Below are 21,243 nucleotides of genomic sequence, written 5' to 3' on the forward strand. Positions count from 1 at the left end.
TGTCTGTGCTGCCCAGAGCAATCTATACTTTCAATACCATTCCGATCAAAATATCATCAGCATTTTTCAAAGTGCTGGAACAAACAATCCTAAAATTTGTCTGGAACCAGGAAAGACCCTGAATTGCCAAGGAAATGTTGAAAAAGAAAAAGCAAAGCTGGGGCATCACATTGCCTGATTTCAAGCTTTATTACAAAGCTGTGATCATCAAGATGGCATGGTACTGGCACAAAAAGAGACACATAGACCAGTGGAACGGAGCAGAGAGCCCAGATATGGACCCTCAACTCTACGGTCAAATAATCTTCGACAAAGCAAGAAAAAACATCCAGTGGAAAAAAGACAGCCTCTTCAATAAATGGTGCTGGGAAAACTGGACAGCTAAGTACAGAAGAATGAAACTCGACCATTCTCTTACACCACACACAAAGATAAACTCAAAATGGATGAAAGACCTCAATGTGAGACAGGAATCCATCAAAATCCTAGAGAAGAACATAAGTAGTAATCTCTTCGACCTCAGCCACAGCAACTTCTTTCAAGACAAGTCTCCAAAGGAAAGGGAAACAAAAGCGAAAATGAACTTTTGGGATTTTGTCAAGATAAAAAGCTTATGCACAGCAAAGGAGTCAACAAAACAAAGAGGCGACCCACAGAATGGGAGAAGATACTAACAAATTACACTACCGAGAGAAGGCCGATATCCACGATTTATAAAGAACTTCTCAAACTCAACACCCAAAAACCAGATAATCGATTCAAAAAATGAGAAGACATGAACACACTTCTCCAATGAAGATATACAAATGCTTAACAGACACATGAAGAAATGTTCATCATCATTAGTCATCAGGGAAATTCAAATCAAAACCACATTGGGATACCACCTTATACCAGTCAGAATGGCAAAAATTAACAAGGCAAGGAACAAAAATGTTAGAAAGGATGTGGAGAAAGGGGAACCCTCTTACACTGTTGGTGGGAATGCAAGTTGGTGCAGCCACTTTGGAAAACAGTGTGGAGATTCCTCAGGAAATAAAAAAATACATCTACCCTATGACCTGCAATTGTACTACTGGGTATTTACCCCAAAGACACAGATGCAGTGAAAAGAAGGGCCATATGTATCCCTATGTTCATAGCAGCAATGGCCACAATAGTCAAACTGTGGAAAGAGCCAAGATGCCCTTCAGCAGACAAATGGATAAAGAAAATGTGATCCATATATACAATGGAATACTACTCAGCCATCAGAAACGATGAATACCCAACTTTTGCATCAACATGGATAAAACTGGAGGAGATGATGCTGAGTGAAATAAGTCAAGCAGAGAAAGTCAAGTATCACAGAGTTTCACTTACTTGTGAAACATAAGGAATAACATGGAGGACATCAGGAGAAGGAAAGGAAAATTGAATTGGGGGAAGTTGGAGGGGGAGATGAACCATGAGAGACTGTGGACTCTGAGAAACAAACTAAGGGTTTTAGAAGAGAGGGGGTTGGGGGGATGGGTGAGCCTGGTGGAGGTATTAAGGAGGGCATGTATTACATGGAACATTGGACATTATATGTAAACAATGAATCTTGGAACACTACATCAAAACTAATGATGTATGGTGAGTAATATAACACAATTAAAAAAAAGAGCAATAAAGAAATAATGTTAATATGTGATAGGACAAATTCCTATATTTTACTGTTCTTCCAAATTGTCTTAATGATTTTTGTATATGGTGGCAGATAACATTGTAGATATTGATCTGTAGTCTTCCTTTCTTTAAACATACTAATTTTACCGTCTTTTTTTTTTTTAAAGATTTTATTTATTTATTTGATAGACAGAGATCACAAGTAGGCAGAGAGGCAGGCAGAGAGGAGGAAGCAGGCTCCCTGCTGAGCAGAGAGCCCAATGTGGGGCTCGATCTCAGGACCCTGGGATCATGACCCCAGCCGAAGGCAGAGGCTTTAATCCACTGAGCCACCCAGGTGCCCCTTACAATCTTTTTTATATTGCTTCACAAAATTGATTTCATTTATAATAAATACATGTTTTTAATGATCAAAAAATGAGCAGTGGATTTTTAGAGACTTTATTAATCTACCAACAAGCTGGTCCTAATGTACAAGATCATTTCAAAAAAATTTGTTTTAAGATGAAATTGCCACAGAACTGACATAATCACCAATACTAAGGCCAAAGAGTAGCAGGTTTCTACAAAAATGGTAACTATGCAATATAGATGCATAAGGAGAAATACAGCTACTCTAGATGTATCAAGCAAAAAGCAGGGGAATGAAAAACAGATCTGTATCATCAGCTATTTAATAATACGGAATATTCAAGTCACGCTGAACTTTGAGTTTATCACTGCAAATTAAGTACTCCCACACAGTTGACGGTAAATTTTCAGGGCTTACCTTCTAGAAGTGACGGAATTATCTATTTTACTAGGTTGAGAATCAAAAAGAATGTATATTCTTTACTCTTGTGTTAAAATATAGATTATAGGGTTGCTGGGGGGAGGGGGTTTGGGAGAAGGGGGTGGTATTATGGACATTGGGAAGGGTATGTGCTTTGGTGAGTGCTGTGAAGTGTGTAAACCTGGTGATTCACAGACCTGTACCCCTGGGGATAAAAATATATGTTTATAAAAAATAAAAAATTATATTAAAAAATATATATATAGATTATAGGCAATTGTGTAAAAGTACCTTTCTCTTCTACAAACCCCAGATTTCCATGAGGGTAGGAACAATGTGTCAATATATCCTTTGCCTCTGTCATCTCAAAACAACAGAGTATTGAAGATGTTACAGAATCTGTTTTCAATTACAAGGGATGATATGCTTTATAAAGGACTACAACACAGGTGTGTGGTTTTGGGTGTGTTAAGATGCATAAGGTTGTTACTAATGATTCTAATACTACTTGTTACAAATTTTGTATAAAATAGGGGTGCCTGGGTGGCTCAGTCATTAAGAGTCTACCTTTGCTCAAGTCATGATCCCAGGGTCCTGGGATCAAGTGCCACATCAGGCTCCTAGCTCAGCAGGAAGCCTACTTCTCCTGCCCCTCCCCTTCCTGTGTTCTCTCTCTCTTGCTCTGTTTCTCTGTGTCAAATAAATAAATGAAATAAAATTTTTTTTTTCTTTTTATAAAATAAGTAGTTTGGTAAGTCATAGTGACTTCATCAGATATTCATTTACATGGGTTAGTTTATTTCAGGAGAAGTAATATTCCCTTGGGAAGAAATAATCATAAATCAGTTTCTGGAACTGTTCTGGAATATTCTGGTCAAATTTCCCTTTATGGGCCGAAAGCTTTGCTAACACGGCAGTACAGTGATTATAATCAATTGCTCCAGAGTAAGACAAAATTCACATGTACTTCCTACAGTGCAACAAACAGAACTTAAAATGCTATACAGTTCCTGTGAGAAATTTGTGTCAAGAAGTTATTATCCTGCTCTATGTTTCAGTGTTGCTTTAGAGAAATAAGGGGATTGAAAAAGGGGTCATGGAATGACCCTCAAAGAAGATAAGAGACCTATGGCTGACCACCACCACTGTCAATCACTTTCTAGTAGGAGGTAATAAAAGGCATCAGACTATCTCGCCCACCTGAAGCAAATGCTAGTTGTATGCACAAATAATTGAGCTGAATTAAAGGCAACTGCCTCTATGTCTCCAGAACTAGACATACTTTTGGGAAAATAAAATCTCCCTTCCCCAGAAAAAGGCTGAACAAGTATGGGGGATATCTAAATGCTGTCTGGCATTCTTTTGGAAAGAGAACAGTGTTTATGGTATATGGTCCGTAAGACTGGTTTCTTGGTCAGGGTCCCCAAATTTCTAACCTCTTTCTTTTTCAAAAGAATCAGAAGCAAGTTTAGGAGAATGGAGTCCTCTCTAATTGTGATAAGGTCCTAAGGCAGGGATTTATAAACAAACCTACTCCTTAACACTTCTAAGCTGGGCATCATTTTCTTCCCATTAAGGATTCTCCCACAAGTCAGTAAGGGCTTCACTGGGGCCATGAGATCTCAGTATTTATTAAGGTGCCTCTTATTTAGGATCAGGGCTGCTGAAAAGGTGAAGTGATTGGCAGTGATATTAAAGAGTTTTGATGCTAGTTCAATTAAATGGTACCCTTAGTGAGGACAAAACTCAATTAGGTTGTCTCTGGTTTTGACAATTCTCATCACCTGATGCTCATTTACAGGGAAAACTTACTATTTAAGTAAGTTCCACCTGGCACTAAATGGGCAGAACTTAGAACCCCTCCCTTTACTTCTCAGACAATGGGTACCTAACAGTGTCTTTAGAATACTCATAAATTTGGGTAGTACTGACCCATATTCAAGAGGCCATTAGTTTGACTAAAGAAGGTGATGGAGAGAACAAGGTGGCTCTGTAATTTACCAGTTCCATCACTCTCAGCAAGCTAAGTAAATCCTCTGAGCCTGACTTTCTTACCCATAAAATTAAATAATGATAGCAACTGCCCTTAGGGAAACATAAGGGTGATACACGATTATATTAAAAAAGAATGACACCTGCACATAGTAAGAATTAAAAGAAACTATTATTATTTTAAAATAAAAAGCACGTCTGCAATTCTGGTTCATCTATCTTCCTAGGCATATCACCTGGGTTCACTTAGCCCGAACTGAGTATCCACAGATTTGAATGACCTAAACACAGTTTCTTTCCCTCTAACCTATCTACTCCCAATCATATGTCCAAAGACATCTTTGACCTCAAACTCACCATCATGCAATTAACTTCAGACTCCTGTTCTTTCTTTCTGGAGGTCTCTGCCCTTTCCTCTCAGTAAGTCCCCTAAAATTTAAGCAGAAAACTCTTTCTAAAGCTCAAATTTGATCGTGTCATTTCCTTGCCCTATGCTGTTGAATGCTTTTCATCTACTATACATTTTGACTTACATAAAGCCCTGACCTCCATTCCACCTCATCTCATGACTGGTGTCCCTTTCTCCAACATTATCAAACTTTAGAATTCCTTGGAGAGCTTATCTGTTTGACACACGCCCCAGGGGCTGTCTCCACTTTCACTGGTCTGAGAAACTCTTACCCTGGAAGAATTAGATCAAGCTCACTCCTATGTGAGGACTTAAATACAGGGCCTATTCACTCAGATGAGAAAAAAGTTACACCTCTAATTCACTAGGCTTTTACTAAAACTTAGCATTTCCTTCAGTCATGAAGGTAGGCAACAAACTACTGACAAAAGAAATCACAGATGTGTTCGTAACCCATGACGGTAGTTGCAGAAAGCTCCAAAACCATTGACCTTCACGGTGGTCTTGAAACTGCTTATCCATGCAGCTAGATCTATTACTCAGTGTTAGTGACCAACTCTATACACATTATGATAGAAGAGGTTTATGTAACAAACATTTGGCAGCCATATTTCAATATAATGGATTCCCCTTGTATTCATATAATTTATTTTATGCAGCTGAAGACACGCCTCTCAGAAGGCATCTAGAATAATGTTAAGGTTGCGAACCCTCCTGTGTGAGGCCTTCTGGGATGGCCGCAGGAGAAGTGAGTTATGCCGGGGCCTTCTCGGAGGTATCTGTCAGCCTTGCTCACACTGCTTTGTAGTCATTTATTTGCATCTTCCTCCCTCCTATCTGTGAATGTGGCGTACGGCTTCCTCTTTTCCCTTTAATCTCAGTATCCGCTGACCTACTGTCACTCTCAAAAATATTTACTGAACAACGAACCGACTACAAAAGCACATAAATATTTTTCCTAAAGTGCTGTATTCTTTGATGTGCTAACCTGTGTAGAATCATACAGCAACCAATTGCTGGATATCTGCTTCTAAAGCCAGGCTGTTCCAGATACGTGATTTCATTTTTCCAGTCTGCTAATTTATTCACCACATAACCTGGATGTTACAGTCCAAGAGGCATGGGTCATAGTATCTTGTTTTGCTATTTGCTTATTAATACGAGGAAAACATTCTCTTGTTACTACCAAGCAGCAACCTGAAAAAGTCACCGAAGCATTTCGTGCACAGCGTGTGACTTGCTGCGTGCCCAGAGACCTTCCCACCTCAACCACCTAAACTGCCGAGCCCGTTAGCAGGCCTACAAAATGAATCACTCGGTATGCTGGAGACAGGACTAGAGGTGAAGGCCAAGCACTTTGAAGAAACCAAGGCTTGGAAGCTTCCTACATTGACAACTATTTATAGCAACAAAGTGTCACCAAATTTTTTAGCAAATATACCAACTTCCAGGACTACAAAATTGTACTAAAATCTTCTCTTCCATCAGCACATCACCTGCCTTCTCTCAATTCTAGCTAGCCAGCCCACCTCAACCAACCACCTACCCAACCACATTTACTAAAGAGAGTCTTTTAACTACATTGCTATGTTTTGTATTAAAAAAAAAAAAAAATTTTTTTTTTTTTTTAAAGGACGGTCCACACCAATAGGTAGGGCAAACATAGTAGGGGCTGTGTAATGTACTTTTTTTTTCTTTTTCCTTTTTTTTTTTTTTAATTATTTGACAGTCAGAGATCACAAGTAGGCAGAGAGGCAGGCAGAGAGAGGGAGGGGGAAGCAGGCTCCCTGCTGAGCAGAGAGCCCGATGCGGGGCTCGATCCCAGGACCCTGAGATCATGACCTGAACTGAAGGCAGAGGCCCAACCCACTGAGCCACGCAGGTGCCCCTGTGTAATGTACTTTTACATTGTGATATAAATGCTTCATTTAAAAAACCAGAATATGTCTAAGTGTTAATACCTGAACTGTTTTCATCACTTGTTTGAAATCGTAATTTATGAGAAGATGATCTTATTTATTTAAACTTAGAGAATAGTTAAGTTGTTTAGAAATTCCCTTTAGGGGTGCCTGAGTGGCTCCATTGGCTAAGTGTCTGCTTTAGGCTCAGGTCATGATCCCAGAGTCCTGGGATCGAGCCCCATGTCGGGGACCCTCCTCAGCAGAGTTGGCTTCTCCCTCTCCCTCTGTTCTTCCCCACTGCTCCTGCTCTCTCTCTCTCTCAGATGAATAAATGAAGTCTTAAAAAAAAAAAAGAATTCCATTTAGTACTCATTTTATTTATAGTTTCTTTGGCCTTTATTGTAAGGAAACACCCCAGTGGTTATGACTGCACTTGATTGCTGACACAGTACTGGACAGTGAATTCTTTTTGTTTATCGGAACAAAGCAGGGATGATATTCTAAAGTGGGTTGGCTTGAAATGTGCAAAGAACTCCTCCAGGTTGATTTTATTTATTCATTACAATGACCAGAGCTCTTGAAAGAGACAAAAGGTCCACATGGATTATGACAGAGATGTGTTTTTCCCTTTGCCTTTTTGTGTTACTTCAAAACTAAGTAAACAAATTCCTAAGAGTTTTTCTCAAAGTCTTCTGAGGTCCAAAAGTAATGAAACTGGTATCTCAAATAAGAACATAAATGACAGCAAATACTAAGTACTCTTCTTACTATGTGACTCCTATCTTTAATTGGAAAGCCAGAGAAAGGGTCTGCAGGCTTAGAACCCTGGAAGAGTGTTTCCAAGAAGTAGAAGACAGTGAAGTTTTCGACCCCAGGGCTCCTCTCACCTGAGTACGATTCTAACCCTGCCGAAAGCATCTGTCCCCATATGTCATTCACTAGACCACCCAGCCCTGTCACACCCTTCTAAACTATTGAGTCTCTCTGTCTCCATAGCCAATGTCCATGTTGCATTACTTCCTGCCTAGGTTCCTGAGTTCTCGTACCTTATCTCCCTCTAGCACCCTTTGTTGTCCCTCTATCACTTCTCTACTCTGCAGCCAGAGTGATATTTTATATTTTTAAATTGTATCTTTTTTTCAGAGTCATCTTTTAAGAACACAAATCTGATGATGTCATTTCATCTCATCACCCTTCAAAGGCTCCTCAGTAATCTAAAAGATGATGATTATGAGGTCCTGGCATGGTCTGTCACCCAGTTTATCTCTGTGGCATTCTCCTGCTTGCCCACTATGACCCAGCCTCACTCGCACACTCCTTGAAGAAGCCAGGCTCCCTGTGTAGGGCCTGTCTATAGGATGTGTCTTACACCTGGGATGTTCTATCCCTACTCTGCACAGCTAAACTAGAGTCGTCCTTTTTGCCTTTATGGCTTCCCAAGAAGCACTTCTTGACAATGGAAAACACAAGTTTAAATAGGGGATCCTGGGGCACGTGGGTGGCTCAGTGGGTTAAGCCTCTGCCTTCAGCTCAGGTCATGATCCAAGGGTCCTGGGATTAAGCCCCGTATCAGGCTCTCTGCTCAGTGGGAAGCCTGTTTCCCATTCTCTCTCTCTGCCTACTTGTGATCTCTGTCAAATAAATAAATAAATAAATAAAAATCTTTAAATAGGGGATCCTGCTATTGTGGGGGTCTTTGCAGGTCCTTGGCCGAATGCCAAGGCATGAAGATAAAAAGGTCATGAAAGAAAAGAACTGAAAATGTCTCATAAATGGCCAACTTCCTCCAAGAATCTCTTCTACAATTCTCTCATCCAGGCATCAAACTCAGGGCTGGGTTTTTAAATGCTAGCAAAAGACATGCATAACTATTTGGAGATAAGGGTACATGATGATGTCGGACGGGCTTTTTGTTTCAACTCTCATTTTCCCTTTGTATACATTTATCTTCACCTGAAGTAGGTCTATTTTCCTCTGTAACCTCATGCATATTTACAAATTTACAGAAAACCTCCTACATATGTTACAGATATGTAACACATTTTCCTCTATAACCTCAAAGCATATTAGCCTATACAACCAGGTCAAAAAAATTAAAATAAGTTAATTTTAATGGAAATAACTAGACAGAAGACTAAGTCTGACAGAAATGGAAAGTTGTAGTTCATAGTATAATACTATACTCACCATCAAGTTGCTAAGAATTACTGGATACAAAACACGTCATCACCAGGATGCCAAATACTAGAAAAAAAAAATTAGGGCCTAACAGAGTTTCTAAGTTTTATAACTGAATCTAACAGTTTTATAGGGTCATGCCAACAATGTTTGGCAAAAGGACATGCCACACATTATAGTGTCATGCCAACAAGGGTGGCAAAAGGACACAGAAAGTACAGTGATTGCAAAAATACTTTTACTGTAACTAAACTTTGAGGAGCTAATTAGTTAGACATCTACAGTTTCTCAGAACTTGTGTTATCACCATAGGGAGGTCTATAATGAAGCAACGGTTTGAACATTTCAATGTTTGTAAACTTCATCTGGAGGAAAACACAAAAATATTACTCAACAGATAAAGAACTACACTGATTATTTTTGTATTCTTGCTTTAACAACATTCCAGGGAAAAAAGAAGAAGGAATGAAAGGAAGCTGGCAGTTAAAAAAAAAAAGGAAGCATTATGGTATGTGGTTCTTAATAGAGGCTATACTGGAACTACCCGAGGGAGTATTTCGAACATACCCTCCACTGTTCTGCTAAGGCAGATTCATGGGAATGAGGGATGGGGTGGCTTTAAATGCTTCCTTAGATGACTCTAAGTAAGACTCTCAATGGAGAAATTTTAACAGGAAAAATAAAAATGAATTAGAGACACAGTCCCTTTTGTCAATTCCTACTAAAATATAGTAATTGCCTCACCCAATAATGGCATTTCATTTTCATGATCTCTTCTGCCTGGCTGCTCATAATTAATCAGTTACTTATTTTTAATCCCCATTGATTTTTCTCTCCTGAATATATTTAGAATGTGTCTACCTGTTTACTTTCGATTTTACCACCACAGTCCAGGCAATTATCTCTCTCAAGGAGAACTCTAATAACCAGACTGCTTACATTAGCATCTGCCCTCTGTGCATCCCACGCCCAGAGAAACACTTTAGACGAGAAAATCTGGTCGAGCCACTACCCTACTTAAAACTTCTCAATGGGTTCATGTTGTAGACTGAAGATCAGAATTTTTCACGTGACCTCTGAGGTCCTGCATGAATCTGGCTCCGCCCACCTTACCAGTGTTTTCTTAGGCTTCGTTAATTGCAGTAGCATCCTTTCAGTTCCTTGCACTTGCCAAGTTCCCTGTGCCTTGCAAGGCCTTCATAACTGCTGTTTCTTCTGCCTGGCATGCTCCTCTCTTCCTTTCAGAGTTCTGTTCAAATATCCAGTGCTCAGGGTAATCTTCTCTGACAGACTACCCATCATCCCAAGCTCATCTCCTATTATAACCTATCTTTGTATTATTATTTTTTTTAAGATTTATTTATTTGAGAGAGAGAGAAAAAATGAAAGGGACAGCATGAGAGGAGAGAGGTCAGTGGGAGAAGCAAACACGCCGCTGAGCAGGCAGTCGGATGTGGGACTCCATCCCAGGACTCCAGGATCATGACCTGAGCCGAAGGCAGTCGCTTAACCAACTGAGCCACCCAGGTGCCCCCTATTATAAGCCTTCTTAAGTATAACAATAGCTGCAATATTTACTGAATGCTTATTATGTGCGAGGCACTGTTTTCTTATATTAATTTATCCTTAACTATAATCCTATAAGTAGGTGTTCCATAAATATTTCCAACTACATGCATGAACACATGAATGAAGGAATGAGATGAGATTAAAACCCTGAAATTTCACATATATTTTAGGAAGTATCTGCCTACTTTGAAGTGTTTTATGATAGTGATTTGCATATACTGAGATCACATTCAAAATTAATAAAATGTCAAAAATCTGAGGGAAGTGTTACTTAGGAAAGGTACGAATCTTCAAAGCTCTGAAAGCTCTCATAAGAAACCACATTTAATCGAACAAAGAATACTTGACTATAATTGGAATGAATCCATATGCATCACTACAGTCTATAGATTTCTACAAATGGAAGTGCTGAGTCAGTGGGCACAGGCATTTAACTCTTACTAGGCAGAAATGTACTCCTTCCAAAATGAAGAGAAATTTACAATCTCATCAACAGTATACAACATTTTAAAGATAGATATTAAGTCAATTTCCCTTTTAAGTCTGTTTTATTTGCTCAATTTTCCTATATGGATCATTCCATGAGGAAAGCACAGTATCTACATTTACAGCCTAAACATTACTCATCCTATGGTGTATTGCAAACATGACTTTCATGTTTATCTTAGAGAAAGGGGAAAGTGTATACATAATTTTAACAAAAACAAGAAGACAATCAGGGACTAGAACAAAATCAGTATGGGGAATGCAGGCCTTTTATAAAATCACTCAGAATATATGTACATACTACCAAATTCCCACAAGGCCTAACGCGTTACTCTGAAAGAAGGCACAAAATGTAGAACTGTTTCTCATATTCACTGACTCCCAAAGGACATGTAAAATTTGGTTCTGATTCAAAAGCTGCTGCCCATTTTTGTGATGAGAATGAAATTCTGCTGTACCAATTCTCCTCCTCCACTATACTCTAGTACTGAAATATTAGGTAGATGACAACCTCAAAGGATCAGAAGGATTAATAGGTTGATAATCACAAATTGCTATGCAAACTCTACTAGGGCAATAAATATTTTTATTTAAATTTTAAAAGTTGATGTCAAGAAAACCACTTTATTATGCCAATCATTCAAAAGTTTGTCATTCTTTTACTGTATCAGAAGTTCATAAAACTTCTTTCATACTCTGGCTAACTTTCTGCTTTTAGGTGCTCTGACCATGTGTGTATCGATCTTATTCTGAATCTAAATTACTCCATCTAAACCAGGTATCATGTATTAGAGTTGCTCAAACAACTTTAATTTTTTAAAAAAGATTTTATTTTATTTATTTATTTGTCAGAGACAGAGAGAATGAGCACAAGCAGGGGGAGTGGCAGGCAAAGCAGGCAGAGGGAGATCCCAGGACCCTGGGATCATGACCTGAGCTGAAGGCAGACACTTGACCGACTGAGCCACCCTGGTGCCCCAACAACAGTAACATTTTAAGTAATCTGTCAGGAGTAACTATGTTAAAAACATTTTACTTAAAATATCTATGAAGAAAAACCAAAAGGAGAGCATGGAGAATTCTGGTAATGGCTCTATCACCTAGCAGCTGATGTGGGATATTCATAGAAAGTATATGCGACTATATCTAGTAATAGTCTATTCTAAAGCTAACTTCTTTCATCAAGACATCTTTAAGTCTTCTTCAGAACCAGATGAAGACTTAAAAATTCAGTAGACCAATATAGAAGTAAATTTATTAGTAAGAGAAAGAAGGAGTATAACCATTTACTTCTAAAGGAAAGTGGATATCAGAATTTGGGACCCGAAAGGCATAATAATATATATCCTTTCATTGCTATAAATGAGAAACCACCATAAATACAATAACCACTCAATATGAAGTTCCAAGTGGAATCTAGTGTATCAATGTGTTGTTTTATTTTTTTATTTTTTAAAGATTTTATTTATTTATTTGACAGAGAGATTACAAGTAGGCAGAGAGGCAGGCAGAGAGAGAGAGGAGGAAGCAGGCTCCCTGCTGAGCAGAGAGCCCGATGCGGGGCTCGATCCCAGGACCCTGAGATCATGACCTGAGCCGAAGGCAGCGGCTTAACCCACTGAGCCACCCAGGTGCCCCCAATGTGTTGTTTTAATTTCATATAGGAGTATATGACTAAAAGTTGATATATTAATCATTTACCAATTTACTTGAGACTTGTGTCCATCTAGTTGAGGCTGAAGGACTACCATTTTTTGTTTTTAATACTAAGTCTTGGGGCACCTGGGTGGCTTAGTTAGGTAAGTGTCTGACTTTTGATTTCAACTCAATTCATGATCTCAGGGTCATGAGATTAAGCCCTTGTGATGGGCTCCACACTGGGTGTTTGGAGCCTGCTTAAGATTCTCTCTCTCCCTCTGCCCCTTCCAGACCCCTGCATGTGCGTGTGCTTGCTCACTCTAAAGCAAGCAAGCAAGCAAGCAAGCTAGGTTTGTTCTATCCATGTATTTTAAAGGGGCTGGTAGTCTTTTAAACCACTAAAATGAAATTATAACCTTTGAAACTCTGCTGCCAGATACATTAATTGGTCTGTTCATTCAATCTGTAAGTGATTCATTTGTGCATTCTTTAGTCCATCTGACTGTCCATCTATCCACTTCTCCAACCATCTAATCACACAGTGTGTATACCATCAGACTTGAGTTCCTACACCTTTAACTGGCATCAGAATGTATTTCACTCTCCTCCACCATCTCTTTCCACTCTTTAATGCTCTAGAAGAACCCCAGCAGTGAAAGAAAACTTCCTTTTCGGCTTTCATGAATGAAAGGATACTTGCAGAACTCTGGGAAGACTGTTAGAATATGAAGATGATAATCTCCTCTGTCAGACACATATATCATGGAAAGGTTTAATTACTGATTGAAGTTACTTATTTTACCTGGAATGTAGATGCCACTGAGTCATACACATATGATCTAAAAGAGTTTCACAGTACTCCTGCTTCAATTCCATATTGATCCCAACTTTGAATTTCCAGAAACATGTCAATTTTGTGTCTAATACTCTTCCTTAAGCACTTTTATCCTCGTGTCTTTGCACATGCTGTTCCTCCTCTTGGTGGTTCCTTCCACCACCTTTCCCATCATCTTATCTTCCTTCATAAACAAGCTCCTACTCATCTCTCAAATTTTAGAAAAGTTAAAAGCAAACAAAAAAGTCACCAGAGTTTGGTGAAGGCAGGGGACCATTACGAAATCTCACCTGTATCTTGTGCAAGTACTGTTCTGTCCAGATGGAACGACTGGTTTAAAAGTGATGCGTGGGGAAACCTGTGCAGACAGCAGAAATCCCAGAGCAAGAACAAGGAGCGCCACAGTGGTACCTAAAAAAATAAAAATAAAAAAATAAATAGAATTAAAAAGAAGTTTTACATCAGAGAAGAGATGGCAACATTCTTTCAAAGCAGACTGGGTCTGGCAAGACATAGCTCTGAAAAAAATACCATTATCTTCATCGAATTATTAAAAAAAAAGTGTTCCTAATATATATATGTACAGATTATTAGAAAAACTTCACTAGCACATTCACTGCCGAACACGACAAGAATGAAATTTAAAACAAATATATTTGCTAGCCAAACAGGAGACTGGTAATGATTTTCATAAAAAATAAATAAACAAAATACAAACAAAAAACAAAAAACAAAAAAATCCCACCCCACAAAAAAATAGAGACACCTGGGTGGCTCAGTAGGTTAAGCATTTGTCTTCAGCTCAGTTCATAAGCCCAGGAAGCCTGCTTCTCCCTCTGCCCGGCACTCCCCCTGCTTGTGCTTGCTCTCTCTCTGACAAATAAATAAAATCTTAAACAAAAAACAAAACAAAACAAACAAACAAAAAACCAAAATATCTTGGCTTGCTGACAGTCTCACAATCAACTCATGCAACTAGCATGACTGACAGCCCAAGATGTCAGAAGTATGAAAGGCGACAGACTCATACCAAGTGTTGCTCACGTTGCCAAGAAAATTGTTCTAAAGGCATTGTTTAGTGCAGTAAATCAGTAAACTGAAAACAAACTGAACATTTCAAAAGCAGCTGACAGAACATTTCTTATTAAAGGGGAGTAGCACTTTCCTCATGATTTGAAGGTGCCAGAAAGGATCTAGCACATGTATTTACTTCCTGCTGGTGTCTGGAAGTAGAATCTTTCAATTACAGGAATAGTGATTAAGTACATCATTTAAAAGGCTCACTTTTGAGTTCCTAAGAGATATCCTGACAGTAAAAAAGAAAGTTTTCCAGTTTCTGACTACTGTTCCAGCCATTGAGGATACACAAAAAGAGTCATAGGAAGAAAGAAAAAAGAAAATAGGATTGTAGTAATTTATACAATTAATTTGAATGGGGCAATGTGTTTAAAACAGGGAATTTAGGGATGCCTGGGTGGCTCAGTAGGTTAAGCACCTGCCTTTGGCTCAGGTCATGATCTCAGGGTCCTGGGATCGAGTCCTGCACTGGGCTCCCTGCTCAATGCCTGCCCCTCCCCCTGCTTGTGCTCACTCTCTCTGACAAATAAAATCTTTTCTTAAAAAAAAAAATAAAATAGGGAATTTAGGGAGGGCATTTACACAGTAGCAAAGTTTTTACTTATTAAACTGAGAGGTAAATTTAAGATATGACTAAAAATATTATTAAATGAATGGGTAAAAGAAGAACTTTGGGAAGCACTGTGGAAGTGCAGTGGGATTATATAATGGCTGAGGTGTATGTGTTTAAGATACAGGGGATGTGTCCAGTTAAACGCTGTGGTTAAGTTCCAATTCTGCAATTTCTTGACTTCTGTGATCTTGGATAAAGCACGGGACCTTCCCAAAGTTCAATTTTGTCTTCCATAAAATGGGAGTAAAAATATTCACCCTGTAGAACTGCAGTGAATTTTTTATTTTTTTAAAGATTTTATTTATTTATTTGACAGAGAGAGAGTAAGAGAGAACAAGTGGGGGAAGCAGCAGAGGGAGAAGAAGGGAAGCAGGCTCCCTGATGAGCAGGAAGCCTGATGCCATGTGGGGCTTGATCCCAGAACCCCGGGATCGTGACTGAGCCGAAGGCAGATGCTTAATGATTGAGCCACTCAGGTGCCCTTGAATTTTAAATATCCTCATGTATTTGAAGGATTTTGGTAATGCTATGAAATGCTATTGTACTATCATGGTCATAAGAAGCAGCAGCATACTTTCCAAAATTGTAGAAAAAGGTCGAAAGAAGGGGAGGCCTGAGGGGAGATAAGAAGTCTATTTTTGCCATAATGGGTCAAAAAAGCCATGAACCTAAAATTACAGCTTACTGGCTTTCAACTCAAACTAGGAATAGTGTGAAGCATTTCTATTCTGAAAGATTATCAGAGCCCTGAAGCGGGAAACTGAAAAAAGTTCTTTTAGAAAGAGAGGAGATTATGAAAATCATCCCTCTCTTTTCAAACAAAACAAACCTTGGATTTTACTGTGAATCCGTCTATCAAAGAACCTGGGTCCTTAAGTTTTTTTTCCCCAGATTACTTCCATGGCACATTGTTGTGGGGCAGGAAGATGTTTTTCAATCTGTAAATTCTGATACTTTCAATCTGTAAATTCTGATACTTTAAGGAAGCACGATATGTTTCTTTAATAATGCTTATTAAATAATCTGTCTCCATGATAAAATAAAAACTCTAAGATGGCATGCCTAGTACACACTCACGGACGTCCAGTTCTAATGCCTGCTATACAGCAGATACCTAGCAGTACTGCTTGCATTAATGAATGGGCCACAGTGCCACAGATTTTTGTAATTCTGAGTATTTTTTTAAAAAAACAAAATTTTGGGACACCTGGGTGGCTCAGTTGGTTAAGCAGCTGCCTTCGGCTCAGGTCATGATCCCAGGGTCCTGGGATCGAGTCCCACATTGGGCTCCTTGCTCGGCAGGGAGCCTGCTTCTCCCTCTGCCTCTGCCTGTCTCTTTGTCTGCCTGTGCTCGCTCGTTCTCTCTCCCTCTGTCTCTGGCAAATAAATAAATAAAATCTTTAAAAAAAAAAAAATCTTAAAACTAGACAGCTGAGGTCACAGGGTAAATACCTTACATATTCTGGCTGAGGGTTCTGCAGTACATACAAAGTATCTCTTGTATCCATCTCTAAAAAGGTCCCACTTACCTCAAAGTATGGTGAACTGACCATTCCGGATACACAAAATTCCTGAAAAGCTGATGACTTAACCCTTCTTAAGCACAAATTTATTTTATTTTGATGCGTTTTCGATGATAATCCTTTAAAAAGTCAGTATTACACCTTTACATTCCTTATTATATATACCAGTGTTTCTCAGTCCTGATTTCCTATTGGAAGGAAATGCTTGGGCTGTACATAAACCTCTGAATCAGTCTACAGAAAATGGGGATCAGATATCTCAGTTTTAAACAGCTCCCCAGGTTACTGAGCATCATATATGCCAGGGCTTAACTTGTTTTTATACACACACACAATATATGTAATTCATAAATTAAAAAAAAAAAAGATTTTATTTATTTGAGAGAGAGAGTGAGTGAGCATGAGCAGGCAGAGCAGCAGAGAGAAAGGGAGAAGCAGCAGGCTCCCCGCCAAGCTGGGAACCCGAAGCAGGGCTCAATCCCAGGACCCTGGGATCAGGACCTGAGTGAAGGCAGATGCTTAACAACTGAGTCACCCAGGCGCCCATAAAATAAAATCAAAGAAAAAAGATTTATTATTTGAGAGAGTGAGAGAGCACGTGTGGTAGGGTAAGGGCAGAGGAAGAGTTGAGTCTTAAGCAGACTCCTCGCTCCCCAAGGCCAGGCTCTAGCTCACCACCCCACAATCACAACCTGAGCCAAAACTAAGAGTTGGATGCTTAACTGACTGTGCCACCCAGGTGCCCCAATATGACTTGTAAAACTTACTTGCTTTTTTTTAAAAGATTTTATTTATTTGACAGACAGACATCACTAGCAGGCAGAGAGGCAGGCAGAGAGAGTGAGGGGGAAGAAGGCTCCCCGCTGAGCAGAGAGGCCGATGCGGGACTCAATCCCAGGACCCTGAGATCATGACCTCAGCCAAAGGCAAAGGCTTAACCTGCTGAGCCACCCAGGTGCCCTGTGAAACAAAACTTCAAAGATGATAAACTCCTTAAGGGAAAGGAATGGTATCTTAAATGACTTTATTTATGGAATACACTTTAAAATGATCACTTAGATCTGTCATAGACTCATATACCTTTAAAGCTTAAAACTACTTGGATTACTTATTTCTTTTAACAAGTTACAGATGTTTGTGGCTGTCTGGGTGGCTCCATCGTTAATCGTCTGCCTTTGGCTCGGGTTGTGATCCCAGGATCCTGGGATCTAGTCCAGTGTTGGGTTCCCTCCTCAGCGAGAAGCCTGCCTCTCCCTCTCCCACTCCCCCTGCTTATGTTCCCTCTCTCGCTGTGTCTCACTCTGTCAAATAAATAAATAAAATCTTCAAAACAAAAAAGTTACAGATGTTTTATCAGCCACATTTTGGTATTAAAATTATAGTTACTCTCGGATTGATCATTACTCTAACCCAGATTTGAGTCCAACATAGGAAGGCCTTGGATCTTCCACAGTACTCTGTGCAGTTTGGGCCCATTCTTTATGCTTTGAGAAGACTCCCTCGTAACTAAGTTTTCTGTGACATTTTGGGATTCTGATATAATTTTCCCAATACAGATGTTCTTTGCAGGAAGTGGAAGTGTGTTGGATAAATCACGTGTTCAAAAATATCTGATGCAAGAAGGAACTATAACTACCTGGTGCAGGGCTGAATTACTAGTAAATACTTAGAAAAAAATAGTAATTACCCTTCCCATGACTCTAGTAAAGCACACTCTGTTGTATGTAAGTATCCGCTGGGGAAGCTGTTTGAAGTGTCCGTGTTCCAGACCCCATCTGCAGAGACCCTAATTCAGTACATGTGAGGTAAGGTCCATGAATACGTATTTCAAAGTAAGTACCCTCTGGTAATTCTGATGGAGATGGTCTGTGAGTGATGTGCTCAGACATATTCTAATACCAAGATATTTGGGGAAAAAGAACATAGTGTTCTGCCTTTCTGATTAGTTACAATAAACCTATGTAGATGTAGACCTTCTTCTATTAAAAGAATCAAGAGGTTGTCTTTAAATATGTAATGTTTATGAGAAAGACCAGTTCTCTGAGCAAGCTTTAAAAATATTAAAAGTTGGGGCGCCTGGGTGGCTCAGTGGGTTAAAGCCTCTGCCTTCGGCTCAGGTCATGATCCCAGGGTCCTGGGATCAAGCCCCACATCAGGCTCTCTGCTCAGCAGGGAGCCTGCTTCCTCCTCTCTCTCTGCCTGCCTCTCTGCCTGCTTGTGATCTCTGTCTGTCAAATAAATAAATAAAATAAAATCTTTAAAAAAAAAATTAAAAGTCACTGGGACATCTGGGTGGCTTAGTCGTTTAAGCATCTGGCTCTTGAATTTGGCTCAGATAGTGATCTCAGGGTCATGGGATGGAGCCCTGTGTCAGGTTCCCTGCTCAGTCGGGGGTCTGCTTGAGACTCTCTCCCTCTCCCTCTGCCCTTCCTCCAACTCTCTCTGCTGTGTGCTTTCTCTCTCAAATAAATAAGTAAATCCTCAAAATATTGTCAAAAGTCAGAACACCACAGAATGTCTTCCATTTAAAATTACTCATGGACGATATATTTTATGTTTCTTTGTATAAAGAGTTCTTTTGTTCAGGTCTACATATGCATAGTTTATGTGCAGTAATTTTTAAAGAATGACTACCTATTCAAAAATTGTTTTGATGACTTTTCCCAGTAATTTACCCCAGTATCATAAGTCATAATAAAAACATAAAAAGGGGGACAAAACTGGATCAAAGGCTTTTAAGAAAATTTTCAACAGAACTTATAGCACTAGCATAATGTTGATACCTACACAAAAACAAAAACATTGAAATAAAAATATAATTAGCCCAGAATCAACTGACATCAGAAAGTGAAATGAACGTCTGTAAGGGTAATACTAATCCACTGTTGAACGGTATGTTTTTTACTGAATGTGTAAACTTCCATTGGTCATTACGGTCTACTACCTTTCAATCAGTTAAAAACCAGATGTGCATCAAGAGCTCTATCTACACCTCCACGTACACGTAAAAGAGGAGACCTGTGACAAGAAACTAGGCCTTTCCCCTCCTAAACCACTGTAATAGCTACATCATCACTTTGATTGGCTACATAACGAGGAACTCTTGTGTCTACATGACGGAAGACCTCTTTCATGCTAGAGCAATCACTGCATGGCTTTAGCAGGGTGTGCCGCCAGGGTGCTGGTGGTTTGGGCTGAAAAGAAAGCAAGGCAGGAGAGAAAAGTGCCCCCAGCTGCTCATAAGAAGCAGCCCCTGAACTCTCTGGGTACTGTCCTCCCAGGTCTTAATACCTTCTCTTAATAGCCAGGGATGGGCTCTGGAAACCCCTGGAGCAGAGTCCCTACAGTGCGAGGTGAAGCGTGACACTGGCTGGGAGAGTTCAGGCACGTTCCCGGATTCTGGGGATGCCAGCTGATTTCACACTAGGGTTAAAACAACAAAGAACCAGTCCGTCATTAAGAATGCTGTGGGAGGGAAGATGTGCTAGGCACCTTGGGATCCGTGTCAGGAAAAGCTTTAAATGCTCTGTGTGTATAAATGTGTTCGATCCTCTTTATGACCCTATGGAGTGCAGACTAGAATGCTTTTTACTAATGAGAAAATGGAAACTTGCACACAGAAAATTCAAACCGAAGCAGGAAGGCTCTAGAGTGCAGTGCCTTAAAAACCTTCAGAACTGATGAGAAAGCATCTCTTGGAATACCACAAATAAAGGGAGTAGGCCACTAGGAAAAAAAAATATTTTCCTCAGATCTCAAAAGCCAAATCCCAAGTTTAAGAAGACCTGACATTCTATTTAAAAAGACCTCTTGAGGGAGCCATATCCAGAGGCCCCATTCAAAAGGAAGAGTAGGTACCCATTTAAAAAGTTTGAAGCAGCTGCTACCTCTTTTTAGGGTTGATCCGAACCTCAGGGCTCTGCAAATACAATTTTTAGCCAAATACTGGAATTTATTTTTGGTACATCACTACCTGATGGTCAGCTATCCTTTTGTTCAGAATTTACCATCCTAATAAGGCAGCCCAATTTATCGTTGGATAGTTCTGATTATTAAAACTATATTTTCCATATTGAGTAAAAATTATGCCCTCGTAACATCTACCATCTGCTAGAATAAGGTATCTACTGGGTAATGCTTTAGTCTTTTTTCTTTCCAGACTAAACACTTTTGGCTTCAGCAAGTTTATGAGCGAATGGTTTTTAGCCTCCTTGTCCCTCACCTTTCGTCATTTACCCTTCTGCTTCTCTGTGTATGTTGGGTATTGCAATTACCTCTGCCTCTTAATCAGACAATCTCTGATCACCTTCCCCTCAGTTCAGCTCACATTATCAGACTCAAGTCCTTCCACTGCTTAGGCAAGAATTCAAGGTGGGGGGCGCCTGGGTGGCTCAGTGGGTTAAAGCGTCTGCCTTCGGATCAGGTCATGATCTCAGGGTCCTGGGATCGAGCCTCGCATCGGCCTCTCTGCTCAGCAGGGAGTCTGCTTCCCCCCACCCCCCTGCCTGCCTCTCTGCCTACTTGTGATCTCTGTCAAATAAATAAATAAAATCTTAAAAAAAAAAAATACAGGGTGGAACATGCCACTCTTCCTTCTGGA

The 21,243-nt window shown here is 39.7% G+C and overlaps 1 protein-coding gene across 1 annotated transcript in view; it reads right to left on the reverse strand.

The window, feature by feature from the left end:
• Positions 1-21,243, reverse strand: part of SLC2A13 (solute carrier family 2 member 13) — a 378,809-nt gene that overhangs the window by 103,706 nt on the left and 253,860 nt on the right. Inside the window, exon 6 of the mRNA XM_059402898.1 lies at positions 13,721-13,841. Coding sequence (XP_059258881.1) covers positions 13,721-13,841 — 121 coding nt within the window. The remainder of the gene's footprint in view (positions 1-13,720; positions 13,842-21,243) is intronic.

The sequence above is a fragment of the Mustela nigripes genome, chromosome 6 (genome assembly GCF_022355385.1).
Source record: "Mustela nigripes isolate SB6536 chromosome 6, MUSNIG.SB6536, whole genome shotgun sequence".
Taxonomy (NCBI): Eukaryota; Metazoa; Chordata; class Mammalia; order Carnivora; family Mustelidae; genus Mustela; species Mustela nigripes.